General features: G+C 53.6%; 6 protein-coding genes across 6 annotated transcripts; 1 reads left to right on the top strand and 5 right to left on the bottom strand.

Moving 5' to 3' along the window:
- Positions 1-106: 106 nt before the first annotated feature.
- On the bottom strand, positions 107-1508 carry BO88DRAFT_387049 (Aldo/keto reductase; the record flags this gene model as incomplete). The annotated part of the gene is made up of 2 exons (XM_025704808.1): positions 661-1508; positions 107-549 (listed from the first exon to the last, which is right to left on the bottom strand). Exons 1-2 carry the CDS (start codon positions 1415-1417, stop codon positions 107-109), a joined length of 1200 nt encoding a protein of 399 aa, XP_025563762.1. The 5' UTR covers positions 1418-1508.
- A 319-nt stretch (positions 1509-1827) lies between these two features.
- On the bottom strand, positions 1828-3190 carry BO88DRAFT_387046 (MRJP-domain-containing protein; the record flags this gene model as incomplete). The annotated part of the gene is made up of 3 exons (XM_025704807.1): positions 1828-2543; positions 2609-2827; positions 2909-3190. The coding sequence occupies 3 exons, from the start codon at positions 3188-3190 to the stop codon at positions 1869-1871; spliced, it is 1176 nt and encodes a 391-aa protein (XP_025563761.1). The 3' UTR covers positions 1828-1868.
- Positions 3191-4161: 971 nt separating this feature from the next.
- Positions 4162-7515, bottom strand: hexA (putative Woronin body protein HexA). Its single transcript, XM_025709501.1, has 3 exons — positions 7092-7515; positions 6307-6761; positions 4162-5683 (listed from the first exon to the last, which is right to left on the bottom strand). Exons 1-3 carry the CDS (start codon positions 7113-7115, stop codon positions 4627-4629), a joined length of 1536 nt encoding a protein of 511 aa, XP_025563760.1. The 5' UTR covers positions 7116-7515; the 3' UTR covers positions 4162-4626.
- Positions 7404-8544, top strand: BO88DRAFT_271645 (uncharacterized protein). The gene has a single exon (XM_025702359.1). It carries the CDS (start codon positions 7693-7695, stop codon positions 8155-8157), a length of 465 nt encoding a protein of 154 aa, XP_025563759.1. The 5' UTR covers positions 7404-7692; the 3' UTR covers positions 8158-8544.
- Positions 8545-8576: 32 nt separating this feature from the next.
- Positions 8577-13454, bottom strand: BO88DRAFT_404304 (uncharacterized protein). The gene is made up of 27 exons (XM_025706575.1): positions 13053-13454; positions 12918-13003; positions 12854-12884; positions 12813-12829; positions 12711-12788; positions 12641-12686; positions 12599-12610; positions 12529-12562; positions 12486-12495; positions 12402-12458; positions 12349-12380; positions 12247-12318; positions 12161-12222; positions 12089-12121; positions 12032-12067; positions 11869-12007; positions 11759-11847; positions 11639-11734; positions 11574-11608; positions 11507-11552; positions 11300-11476; positions 11045-11275; positions 11020-11023; positions 10962-10995; positions 10791-10940; positions 9059-10769; positions 8577-8984 (listed from the first exon to the last, which is right to left on the bottom strand). The coding sequence occupies exons 1-27, from the start codon at positions 13086-13088 to the stop codon at positions 8943-8945; spliced, it is 3396 nt and encodes a 1131-aa protein (XP_025563758.1). The 5' UTR covers positions 13089-13454; the 3' UTR covers positions 8577-8942.
- On the bottom strand, positions 12965-13584 carry BO88DRAFT_271703 (uncharacterized protein). Its single transcript, XM_025702360.1, has one exon. It carries the CDS (start codon positions 13533-13535, stop codon positions 13092-13094), a length of 444 nt encoding a protein of 147 aa, XP_025563757.1. The 5' UTR covers positions 13536-13584; the 3' UTR covers positions 12965-13091.
- Between the last annotated feature and the right edge of the window lie 202 nt (positions 13585-13786).

The following is a 13786-nucleotide window of genomic DNA, read 5'->3' as shown; positions in this document are numbered from 1 at the left end:
CATAGCCACACCTACTAAACGAGTCCATTCTCTATCAACTACATACACTCAACACACCCAATTTCCATTCCCCCATTCCCCCCAATATCCCAATGGAATAGTATATTCACCCCCTAACCGCCCTAATCGCCCTCCTCCCCTCAACATAATCAAACTCCCCCATCGTCCTCGAAAACGCCACATCCTGAGGTCCCGGACAACCCCCACCATCACGATACCCCCCAGGACAAAGAAAACTATGCGGGAAGCCCAAGTCAAAGGGATACGCAGCATCAATATCCCTGACGTCTTCCGGGGTAAGTTCCAGACTCAACGCCTGCACATTCTCCTCGAGCTGCTCGACCGTCCGTCCCCCAATGATGGGGAAAAGGTAGGGTGTTTTCTGCAACACGTAGGCAATAGCCACACTCGTGACAGAAACCCCCTCCCCATGACGCTTCGCAACGGTATCTAACACAACCGAAACCTGCTCTTCGTAGCCGGTGAGTAGGTGGGAGACGTTTCGAACTCTCTTCGGAGCAGAGTCGTTGTTCGGGGGGCGAATATACCCTAGTATTCAAATCATATACAATTAGCAAACCCAATCAAGCACACCACATTCACCTCCACCACCAAGTTGCAACCAAAAGAAGAAGGGAGATACTAAGGGGGCAGACATACCATTCCCCAAAACCCCCCAAACACAAACCCCCATCCCCTCATCCCTACACAACGGTATAACCTCCCTTTCCAAATCCCGACACGTAGCGCCATACCTACCCTGATAAACACTAAACCCACGAAGCCCATGCACTCTCGCATACATATTCGCCTTACTAACCACCCACGCCGGCGCATCACTAATCCCCAGGTACAGGACCTTCCCCTGGACCACTAGATGGTTGAGCGATTGCATCAACTCCTCCACGTTGGTGGAGTAATCCCACGCGTGCACGTAGAACACGTCTATGTAGGTGGTTTGGAGTCTTCGGAGGGAGTCGTCGATCGAGACGCGCATGGATTTGGTGCCGTTGCCGCCGAAGTTACTTTGTTGGATTTGGGACTGAGTATGATCGGTGGAAGGGGGGATAGGGGAGAGTGTGTATTTCGTTGCGATGACCATCTCCGAGCGACGGGTGGGAGACCGTGTCGCCATCCATTCGCCGATCCATTCCTCCGATTGGCCTGCTTGGTAGGCGTTTGCGGTGTCGATGAAGTTGCCGCCTAGGGCGTAGAATCTGTCGAGGAGAGTGAAGGCGGAGGATTTGGGGACTGCGCCGAGACGGTCGCTCCAGGTTGTGCCGAGGGACATGCCGCCGAGTTGGAGGGGGGAGATTCGGATGGAGGAGGTGGGGGAGAGGTGGCGGTGGTGGGAGAGGGGGGATCCATTCTTTGTTGGAGATGGGGGAGTGGTGGTGGTGGTGGTGGGTGAGGACATTGTTGTTGTGGTGTATACTTCGGAGTATAAGGGGTGGATTTGTAGTTGAGTGGTGAGTGTGTAGTATGATGGTGGAACTGTGAGTGATGAGGTATAGTAGGAAGTGGCTCTTTCAGGCCTTATATAGTCGATGGTATATGAGTGTTGGTTGTATAGCATAATATATCAGAGATGAGTATAGTAGCTGCACTCGGTGATAACTGTCTCCGCGGATATCCGGACTTAGGGTTTTGGAGGCCGCAGATACCATCCCTATCTCCATGGCTGAATACCTTCACACACCATTATCATGTTATCCCCCATTACATACGCCTCCGGACTTATCCCTAGAAACCGAGCATCCAGTTTACAGGCCATTATCAAGAGATGTCTCATTCTTCACAGCTACTCCGGACTTATCTCTCCAGAAACCGAGCATTCATAGCATAATATTTACCTACCAAACTACCTACTACAGAACCACCTTCCCAGCACCACCCGGCAACTCCACCCGAAACAGCGCAAACGGCCTCTCCCTCTCCTGCCTCCACAGCTGATTCTCCGTGAAATACAAGTATCCCCTCTCCTCCGTCCCATTCCCTCCAAGACTAACCACACTCATCGTATCCGTCCACCCCATCCTCGGATCCCTCACAAATGTCTCCACGCTGTCATTCCCAGGATACACCACATTAATCGCATTCGACTCGAAACTTCCCACAAAAATCCGTCCCTCTGAGTCGGTCTCATAACCATCACTGACTCCCTTCTGAACTATCTTGGTCACGCTCTTCACAGCCTTGGCCCGGCCCTCAGAGGAATCATCCCGCAACACAGCAGTAGGTACAGAGTAAATGTCCCGTCCACTGACAACACCAAAGTACAGCGTTTCGCCATCAGCGGAGAGCGCAATTCCGTCAGTACCGGTGGAGACATCGACAACGTCGCCCCAGATAAAGGCGCGGAAATCCGGCTCTGCTTTCGTTATAGCTAGCCCGTCCAGCTGTCGCCAGGCTTTGCCGGTGCCGAGATCGACTACGATCAGGCCGTTGCGGCCCTCTGGGCTGGAGTCGGTTAGGTAGGCGATGCCATGGCCGGAGGTGTTGGGGAGGGTGGGGCGGAGGTCGAAGCGGACGTCGTTGGGGTACTATTATTCATTCTTTGTTTAGATATGTAGTGATGGTTTGATTGGAAGGAATTAAGGGGGCATACCGAGTCTGCGTAAACGGCGTCTCTAGGGAAGAGAATCGTCTTGAACACTTTATTCGTGGCCAGGTCGATTCCGACTAGCTTTGGACCACCATATGAAGATAGCAGGAGGGTGTTGTTTGCCGTGGTAGCGCGGCCGGTGTCAAGGATCCAGAGACGGTCTTTGGCATCGACGACGACGCTTTGGACGCTGATGAGATGATCTGCGTAGTTGACCGTTGTCTATGATATATCCATGTTAGACAGACATATAGTATTACTGGTAGGGGGGATACTAACCGCCGGAGAAGTAGAGTAATTAACCGCTCCACCAGGAGGATAGTTAAACTCCGCAGAAGGATACGGCACTTCGGTCGTCGAGTCCGTAAGTTCAGCTACCTGGTAGCGGGTGTTGTTGGCGTCCAGGCCCAGAGGGTAGCAGGAGAACATGCGCCCCGTGGAGGATACAGCGATGCCGGTGGGAAACTGGTCATAGTATTGGTGGACTAGCTCCAGCGAGGGCCCGTATACTCCGGAATCATGGGCCAGGCCGTTGACATGGCTGGCTACGAGTAATGGTAGCAGCGTGATGATAGAGATATGCATTTTGAATTGGATAACGAATTGATAAGACTTAGAGGTAACTTGTGGACAATAAATATGCTGTTCATTGAACGCGGGGTATAGTAGTATGACGAGATATTTACCCAGACAGGTTTAAGCTCCGCACGGGTGGTTGCAGACGCCATGGAAGGAGCAGCGAGCTAATTTAGATTAAGATTCTTCAGGGACAGGTTGCGGCCAGTAGGGTTTGTTCTCTTGGACATATTAAAGTGGTTTATTCATGATATATTACCAACTGCAATAGTGGATGTTTATATTGTCGACATACGATGACGTCGTATGATCGGAATATATATCCACACATGTCCGAGACCTACTACTACTACTACTTACTTTACACCCTACCTAGTACAAACAACTGCCCCTACACAAAATATACTAGCATAATACTAGTCATCCCCTTGAACCTGCTCGTATAAAAGTTTTCCAATAACATAACATGCACATTCATGTTCATAAGACTTACAAGCCAATCGTAGTCTCCCAGGGCGCGAACCTAGTAACAACCACCACACGACTTCCACATTGTTAAGGCTGTGCTGAGTCCCAGTCAAGCAGAGAATGACCACAGGAAGTTACTCACATAACAAGACGGCTGCATTTTTCCAACCTACTGTGCTAATCCAGAGTGTGTCAGTCATTTAGTCTTGCACCATTCATAATCAATCACGACATTGCGAGATAAACGATTGACCTACGCCCCGGCAGTAAGAACATACAAAATAAGTACGACTTGGTACCTGTCATCCTGTGGACCAAGAGTAACGTCAAGGTGTGGTAGGTTGTATACTGACTGATAATATCCAACGGAGGGATAGATATATCTATCTATGTATATAACCCGACTGAGCTAAGGATTGCGGTTATCAGTTTACCAACATATCTACGGTGTACCGAAAGTAGTAATAAATATATCGCGCTCTGATTTGCAACTCAAACGCAATAGTGAGAGAGGACGTACAATACATAAGCTGTAGGAGGGTACATGGAGTGACCGGGGTGTAATTTGGCATCATGGGATTGAAGACAAAGAGGATAAAGGGAATCACAGTCTTTGAGTGGAAGTTACTTTCTGCTCTGGAATGTTTGAGACAGAAGTTAAGCTGCAGCGGAATGTGTCAACTACATTAAGCTTACTGAAATCATGTATACAAACAGCATAAGCTACATCCATTATCCTAAGTACAACAAGGCCATGCCAATACATCATTTTCAAGAGGCCATTCCATCATTGCATAATCCATCAGATACAAAAAGCTCGAGGTCAGGTCATGTCATAAGGATCGTCGAGAAGAGTTTCTCACCCAGTTGCCCGGCAACCTTATTCGGGAAGGTATCCCGTGGATCATACCCGGCGGAACAAACCAGCGGGTACAACACGGGAGCTAAACCGAATGGGGAAGGTGGATGTTGTGGGCTTACAGGCGGGAAGCGTGGACCACCTTGTAGTCGACGACCAGCTCGCGACCACCATCGTTGATGACCAGGGCGCGGACGCTGCCACGGCCATCCTCGAAGGCCTCGCGGATGCGGCGGAACAGGTGACCCTGGGGCACCACGGGCAGACCCTGCTTGACATCACCGGTCTCGGTCATGGCGACCAGGCGGCCGTCATCACGGAGGTCCAGGATGCGGTAGGTCTTGTAGACAGGGCCGAGCATGGTCTGGACCACGACGGAAGGAGAGGGGTTGGAGACGAAGCTGGACTCCTCCTGGAGTTCACGGGTGAACAGGTCGACACCCAGGTAGCGGTGCTGGCCGGTCTGGGGGGAGACCGAGATGCGGATCACCTGGCAGGGACGGCCCTGAAGGATCAGGATGTCGCCGATGCGGATGAAGTGGCAGGGGATCGGCACGGTCTCGGCGGTCGAGGAGCTGCCACCGGCACGGGGCTCAACGATACGGACATCCTCGCGGACGCCTTCACGGAAACGAACTGGACCGCCTTCGTCAGCGACGACTACGTCCTGGCGGTCGTGGTGACCGTGAGGGTGCATGATGCGGTCGGCAGCGCGCTCCACACCACGACGGAAGGAGTGATAGTTACCGTCGTCGTCGTAGTAACCCATCTTGCGAGAAGGAGGGGAATCAATGACAGTCTTGGTCTTAAGAACCTTCACAGAGTTCGAGCTGCTAGGAGACTCGGGAACCGGCTCAACGTTCTGTTGACGGCGGCTGTAGGGGTCGCGGGGGTAGGAGTCGACAGGCTTAGACTGGTAAGCACGGTCGTACGAGACGTCAAACTCGGACTGCTTGAACTGGCGGTCGTACGAAACGTCCCTAGACTGCTGGCGAGGACCAGAGAAGGATTCTACCGAGGCTTGAGAGCGGCGGTCGTACGAAGAGGCAGGAACGTCGTAGGTAGGGTTATTGACCCGACGACGATACTCGCGCTCAGTGATGTCAAGCTGGTTCTGGAGAGCCTGATCGTAGGTGGGTTGACGGTCTTGGAAACGGACCGACGGTTCACGATAACTATGGGTGCGTCAGAGAAGGGGAACTAATGCAATAGTCATGTAGGAAGGGAAGGTGGAGGTCCAATGGGGTAATAGGTAGACAAACAGCAAGCACGCAAACAAGCAAGCAGGCAAGGGGATGTGATGTATAGTAGGGTTGGGGTATGATTGAGGGGAACGTGTGATGATTGGGTGGAACAGGACTTAATACTTTTTATGGGAGGGTGGTATGTGGGAAGGGGAAGCTTAAGCTGGGACCACAAGTGGGTGGGAATGCAATGGATGGGGTGGGAAGAAATAGGAAAAAGGGAAAGGAAAAGAGGAAAACAGGAAAGCAAGAGGAAGTAGAAGAGGAAATGAGAAGAGGGTTGGGGAAGAGAGGCTTGTTTGTTTTGGTGCCACGTAAGAAGGAAGTGGAGGACGCGACTAGTAGTGAAGCCACGGCCAGACACCGCTTCTTGTCGCTCTCCACTTAGGCTGGAGTGGATGTGGTGCCCCGTGCCAATCCTATGCCCCAGCCAGGCAGCCACCGGGAAAAAACAAAACAAAAACAGTAAGGAAAAAAAGAAAACAAACCAAAAATAATACACATGTAAATAAAGAAAAAAAAAAGTGGGAAAAACAAAAAAAGTAGTGGCTTACCGTTCACGCGCTAGATCAACTTGGGGATACCGAGGAGCAGCAGAGGAAGCAGCAGCACCAACGGGGGGGATAGTCTCAACACGCTCGTCGAATCGAACAGTATTGACGGTAGTAGTCACGTCCTCCTCACGGAAAGCAGAGGGAGCACCGGGTCTAGGACCGTAACGATCCTGTTCGACAAAAGCTGAAGCAGAAGAAGCGTGAAGGTCGACTTCTTCCTTTCCGTAGACACGGGGGTCTGGGAGAGGAGCAGAGGTTCGAGTATCTTCCCGTTCGACGTGCGAAGTGCGATCGAGATTGACTTCTTCCTCTACTCTGGCAGGCGCCGCGAGAGTAGCTTCAGGAACAGCGTCACTCCGGTACGACGACGGGAAGACACTGAAGGGGATGGGGACGCGGGCGTCGAAGTCCAGATTGGCTGTCCTTCGGGCGTCTCTTCTCGAATGCCTTTCGAACTGTTGGGCAACAACTCGAAAGACGAGACAAGAAAAGACTTGTTACGGGGAAGAAGAAGTCTTTCTCGGGGGAGAGTACGTGGGGTTGAAATTGAGATGATACTTTTGTGATCGATCTCAAATCAAGCGGAGAATTCCTGGGGTAGAGGAATGTAAGATAAGCTTAAGCTTAAGAAAGAAAAAGGGGGGAAGAATGGAATGGAAGAAGTAGAAGGTGGAGAGAGAGGGGGATGAGGATAGAAAGAGAAGAGGAGGGAGAGAGAAGAGAACAGCTTGATGACGAGGAGGAAAAGACGGTGTTGAAGTAGCTGGAGATACGCGTTTGTTTACCGCGCCATGCCGGATTGGGGCCATGTTTACAGTCCACTGAAGTGCTTCAGCTCTCCAAACTTTACTCACGACTCACTCTTCCGTATCTACAGTAGAACAGTGACTGACTGACTATCTGGTATCTACTGGAATAATCATCCTGTCCTGCCCCCCTCCGCCCCTTCCAGCCTCCTGCGGGATGTACAATCTAATGATGAGGGGAGGTTTATCCCGAGGTTCCTAATCTCCTCTCCATCCACGGTCGGCGCTTGATCCCATCCACGGTTCCCGCCCGCGTGTTCCAATTGCTGGCTATTTGTAGGGTCCCTTTCAGACTCGCATTGACGCCATCGTTGAGACCGATCACAGTAGTTTGATCGATAGCTCCATTTTCTAATGACTCCAACGCATTGCCCTGCCCGTAAAGCAAGTTATAGCACTACAGTTAGTCTGTCTCCACTCGGCACCACATCCTTCACATGCAGCTGGGTTCATTTCGCATTCACACCATATTAAATCTCATCACCCACGAGGCTGGCCAGCCGCCCCCAGCCGAGTCCCCATGGCAACAACCTCGATCGGACAATCTGGATCCCGCTGAGCTCCAACCGATCGTCGCCCAATGCTTTTCCTTGCCGATATTGCTGCTCTTCGTTCATTATTCAGAAACCCAAACCCCCATCTCTTTGGTGCCGGTTCCCTGAGAAACCATGAGATGAAGACAGAGTCAATTCATCTCTCTCTCATCTCTTTTTTTGCCACCTCCTCTTCTCCCTCTCGATTGATCCCGATGCGTGGAGCTGACTCGCCTGGAGCTTCCCCCCATCGACCATCCAGCTTGCTCTTCGCCCAGCACGGCTTGCTGCAGCTGTGCGCCGTGCTCATCGTGTTGTCCCGCCATTGGCGAATCGAGCTTCGTTGCTCCCCAGCCGGTCTCACTTCTCGTCTCCACTCCGGCCAAGCTCTGAGTGTCTCAATTCCCAGCCATTCGCCCGTGCTTGACCAGCCTCTCGCTCGGCTTGATCGTATGTGCAGTCGATGGGCTCGGGCGGGCGCCAGCCTGCCGATTTTCCTTGACCCTGCCTGATCCCAGCTCCAGTTCGTTGCTCTGAGCTTCCTCGGCTGGTTGCAACATATGGGTCTAGGCGCTCCCAGCGGGAAACTAATACCCGGTCGGTTCGAGGCCATTGCTGCCTAGCCTGTTTGCTCTGTGACTGCTCATCTCCGGTCGCTTCCTGGGTGAACCGGGAGCTCCGTAATAGTGTTGTGCCCGCCATCGTCGTGGAGGACGCGTCCGAATAATCTGCCGCATCGATTACTCGTGCTGCACACAAGGTTACAGCCGTCGGACAATAATCTGCAGAGGGACCTCTCACATGCTGACTCCCCACCTGCTCTTCACCCTGGTCTTTCCCTTTCCGCGGTCACCACTTTGCAACTCGAACAGAAGAAAGCCGCAAATCTACAAGAAAGATAACAATGCGAGGGAATATGAGCCAAAACGTAGTGTAGATCTCATATAAATATTGATTATGTAAGTTATCGGCCATGGCCTGTCACCTCTTCGCAACCTAAACGAGGGTATCAATCAAGTCCAAAATGAAATCCCAAATGTTCAAACAATGCCCCATCTCTCAGCGCCGAGTAGTCTGTATTCTCGTCAGGCCTTATCAACCCATCTGCCCCGATGTTTCCTGCTTCCTATTGCGCCGTGTCGCTGCCCATCCCCAGACATCATCTGCGATGGCTGGCAGTCGCCATGATTATGAATTAGGTCAGATCGTAACAAATCAACGAGCTATTACAACACATATTTCCAACACAGACATGGAAGAGAAGAAAATGACAGAATGAAGATAGCAAGACCAGGTATTAGATCGTATGTATATATATGAGAAGAGAAGGTTCGCTTCGCTTCAATCGCGCAGGCCAAACGCCTTCCGGAGTCGGGGAAATCGTTTTTTGCGTCCTGAAGATGATATCGGTACGTCCGCCACGTTGGTCGGCCGTCCCTCACTCTTGTCCGCAGTCATGCCAGTCGAAGGATTCACGTTCTCTTTGACAGATCCCTGAGAAGGTGAAATAACCGTACTGCCGTTCCGAGGAGTTTCATCAACAGTGGCTAGTCGCTCTGCAGGGCCATTCGCAGGAAGAGGTGAGCCTGTCCGAGTCTCCTTCCGATCGGAGCGCAATGGCCAGTTGTCGCTGCGGGAGGACCGCTGCGAAGGCCTGCGAAGTAGCTTGGACGGGGGTGGGGGCGGATTAGTCGCCGTGATGGTGGTCACAATATTCGACTCAGCCCCAGGAAAGGGAGATTCCCCTCGTGCTTGCTCTTGATCCACTCGGGGCCGCTCTGCAGGCCCTCCGTTGCGTACGGGACTGTCTAGCCCGGGCTTGACTAGGCCTCTATTCAGAGGGGACTTCGACTTTCGCATGCTGAAACGCTTGAGAAGTCCAGTCTTCCGACCGCGATTAGGTTGGCGCAGGAATTCGTCGAGCTCCTCCTCCGTCATCCCGCGATTTTTAGCTACAGCGGCTAGTGCAGGGTCCCGAGATGTGCTCGGCTTCGCTGGGGACTGCGGATTGGCTAGCGGGGGTGCACGATGGTCCTCATCTGAGCTGTCTTCCAGTTCAGTCGAATCGCCGTCGTGCGTGCCCTGCCGACGAGGAATGCCCCGAACGGGTCGCATGGCATTCGGGCTCCGCTGTTCATCATCACTGGAATCTTCGTACCGATGCCGTGACCTCCAGGCCTCGTACCCCTCATCGTCAGAGTCCGAGTCAGGGAACCGGGAGGCGAACCCACCGCCCGGCACCTTTGTGAGTTTAGACTTTTGAGCCTTGTTGTTGGAGAAGAACGAGGGCTTCTCACGTTTGGGAGCATTTGCCCGTAAGGTTGTGCGCATGGTGCCAAATCCAGATTCGGATGACACCGGGCGGGTTTCCAATGGCGGGGACGTTGCTCTGTTAGAGGCCAAGCGGCCCGGAGTACTTCGCATGGTCCGTCTCATGGTGTAGTTGGAGTCTGCGCGCGCAGGTCGAGTAGCCCGCTTGAAGCTGCTGGACGAATCACTACCGCTGGATAGCGGTCGTGGTGACGCCGGCGAAGTCTTGCCATTAATGTGCGGCGTACGGCTCACGTCTTGGGAGTCGGCAAGAGCTGGGCTCCATGAAACCGGCCGTCTCCGGGAACTGTCTGGAGTAGGCCGCTGCCTCACACTAGGTGGCTCGGGCTGGGATGCCAACTGCCCATTTACAGCTGACCCATTCACAGCGCGCGGTGCCTTGTTACTAGGCATTGCGTCGCTACTTCCTACCAGCATGGAATGCCTAGCTGGACGAACAGCGACCGAAGAGGAACGTGAAATGTCGGCTTGAGAAGAGCTTCGTCTATTCTTCGGCTCGATCGGAAACGGGGGATAAGGTGACGAAAACGGAAGAGGCTCGTGGGAAGATCCGGGGGATTCTGGGATCGGCTCCATAACCTTATCCGGGAACGTAGTCACCGTGCGTGCGATTTGACATGTTTGAGGTACATCTGGCCAGTCGGTAGACGGTGAGTGAGACCTCTCTGTGGTGCCACCAGTCTCTGCAGGTATCTTGGCTGCGCTCTTGGAAGCAGAAGTAGCAGCTGTTTCATCATCCACGATGGCATTGATCGACCCGAAGCCGTTGCCCTCAGTCCCTTCCTCAGCATCACTATAGATACTGTCGCCCGACTCGTCACCGCTTTCGTCATCGGGAGGGCCTATGGTGGCATTGTTGGTAGCGTCCGTGGAATCCTCCCTCGCCTTCATTTTACCATGGGATTTGGAGTCGAACTCCAATGACGAGCGGGGGAAACCCCCAGGAACCTCATACCACTCGAGACTCCGACGCTCCTTCTCAAACATGGGAGACGCCGGCTGGACCATAATATTGGGTACTGCCAAAGTCGTCTCTGCGGTACGCTCCTGCCCAGCATGAGAAGAAACATCGACCGTCCCCGTAGGAATATCTGGCTGATTCGTTTGACTAGCAAAATGACTCTCCTGTGGCGATTTCTCCGCCTCGGATTCGCTTTCGGCTGCATTTGCAAGCATGAGCGGCGCCACGCGGGGCTCTGCTTCCTTCGATTGATTTTCGGTCAGAAGGCCCCCAAGCGCGTGGTCATTGGAGAAAGACCACTTCAGTGCTTCCGCAGGCGAGTCAGACGACGTTGTTGACTCGTTGTCGCTCAACTCAGGCACAGATTTCTCTTGCGTCTCACCATCCCGACCGGCCCGTATACTGCCGAAAGATGGGAGAGCTCGCCGCGGCTTCAGCACTTCGTCAAACTCAGTATTCAATGGCGTTGGTTTCTTCTTCCCGCCAAACCAATGAGTCTTGGGTTTGGGCTTCTCGGACAGCGGCTCAGGAGACGTTTCCTCCGGCGATGTTGGTGGACTTGCAGCAACCCCCACCACCTCCGCCTCGTCATCGAAACTGACCTTAATTGGCTTCCTCCGGATTCCTGGTTTGGACCATTCGTCGGAAGCTGCCGAGGTCCCATCAGATAGCTCGCTCAGCGGTGGTCCCGGCCGGAGAACGGATTCAGTCCGCCCCTCCGGAGAAAGTGAGATCTTACGCGGAGTCTTCATGGCTGACTTGGCAGGTGACAGGGACCGAGGGGGAGGTTGGTGCAGCTGCTCGCCGGCAAAGGCTGCCACCAGCAAGTGACGGGAAAAGTGCGCAGATCTGCCGGGACTACCTGACTGGCGAATGTCTGACGGCTGGCTATCCTGGCCAGTCTCAGTGGCTTGTGTGGGCAGCTTGGGACTTATGGGCGGGCTAAGTAATTGATCCTTGCTTCTATCGGGTGTGGGTGGAAATGCGACCGTCGGTTGGGTATCGGGCGTCACACTGCCGCCTCGGGGTGGAACAGGCCGCTGTTTGGGGACATTTGACTCGGCACGTTCCTCGCCCTGGGCATCCTCAGGGACCGTGGAAGGTCGTTTCACTAGATGCGGGCGGACTGGCTGCTTGTGTTCTGGGGGAACAGCAGGCTGGCTAGGGGCCTGGTCGGGGATTGTCTGCTCGCGAGGGGCAGCGATGCGAGGGGCCGCAGAAACCGGGGCTTGGGTGTGAGTGACATCTTGTACCCGGGGCACCACCGCAGCCTGCGCAGCGGCTACTGCAGTGCCGGAGGACTGTGCACCACGACCAGGGCTGCCCGGAGACATGCCCATGCTCTTCGTCGCCCGGACTGATCGAGGACTGGCATTTTTGACTTTGGGAGATTCGGGCGACGATAGCTGACCTGCCAGTGAGATGCTCGCGGACGCATCGCGCCTATCCAATGCATTGATGGACCCGTCCGGGGAATTTGGCCTAGAGTGCATCGGATAGGAGAAATTGACGGAATTCCGACTTGTTGGACGTCGAAGCTCGGGAGACGGGGTCGACCCTGGCGCGCGCATAGCGGGCTGGGTAGCCAAACCGCGATCAACGCTCATGCCTCGTCCTGCCGGTGTCTTCCCGCGAGGGCTGGGTCGCTGCGACGGCCCGACACTGGCCGAACGCTGGGCATTACTACTTCGTGCGGAGTATACTTGAGGGATGGAAGGAAGTGGCGGCGCAACCTCGACTGGACCGGAACTGGAGGCCGGGCGTCGCGGTGACTGGTCGCGGAATGTACGGGTGGACATGGAAGCCGAACTGTTGGCGCGACGAAGGCCATTCCGACTTGTTGGACGCAGACTGGGTACGCCGCTTGCCTGGGACGAGACCGAGGCCCTTCGCTGCATCATGCGCTTTGTTTGGACATTTTCGACAGAGGTCGGGGTCGGCGTGAGACTGCGGAGGGCGGCGGCAGCGGCGGCGGAGGACAGGCTGCTGGAGGAGGGTTGAGATTTGAGGAAGGCATGGCTTGCGGCGGATTGGGCGGATTGCGAGGAGGAGGCAGAGAGGGGATGCTGGGCGTGTCAATGGGGATGATGAAGACTGGCGGAATAGGAGACTCACCTGATGCTGAGAGGAGCTCCTCTTTCTGCGGAACATGGCTCAGGCGGTGCCCGAGGCCGGAGGGAGAGAAAGTTGCAATGAATTGTAGATTATTGTAGATCGTAAACGTCGTAGATGCGAGATGAATGGAAAGAGAATATCAACGAACGGGCGTTGGTATGCGAAGATCGAAAATTGTTTATTGATGGGCACGAAGGAAAAGGCAGCAAAGCAACGGGGAGGAGAACGAGAGGCGGAGAAAGGGAAAGGAAAGGAGGGCGGCGAGATTAGCGAGGGGAGACGAGCAAGGAGGGGAGGGAGAATGCAGGAGAGGGAATTAAGGATGCAGCTCGGATGCAGGCCGGAGATGAAGAAGAAGTAAGAAGTAGAGAAGAAGAAGAACAAAAATGAGTGACGCAGCAGTTGGAGGGACAAACAGGAGAAAAAGTAAAGTTTGGCCAAAGAAGCAGAAAGTCGGAAAACAAAGTTGGGCTCTTGCGTCATGGAGCCAAGCCGGATGGATCCTTTTCTTCTTTTGCTTCCCAACTGATTTTCTTCATCTTGATGAACATGAACCATTTAGCAACTATACTAATCATCATCAGATCTGTAGATTATAAAGTAATTTAACCTCGGGTCTTTAGCCATATTATCAACCATTAATTAACATCTGATCCCCCTCTTTGTCAGAATAATACTTAACCTTCCCTTTCCCCTCTCCCCTTGAACCTTATATACTGCCCATCTCACCCTAC

This window comes from Aspergillus vadensis (assembly GCF_003184925.1).
Source record: "Aspergillus vadensis CBS 113365 unplaced genomic scaffold BO88scaffold_9, whole genome shotgun sequence".
In the NCBI taxonomy this organism is placed as follows: Eukaryota; Fungi; Ascomycota; class Eurotiomycetes; order Eurotiales; family Aspergillaceae; genus Aspergillus; species Aspergillus vadensis.
This window is presented reverse-complemented; position numbering and strand designations above follow the sequence as displayed.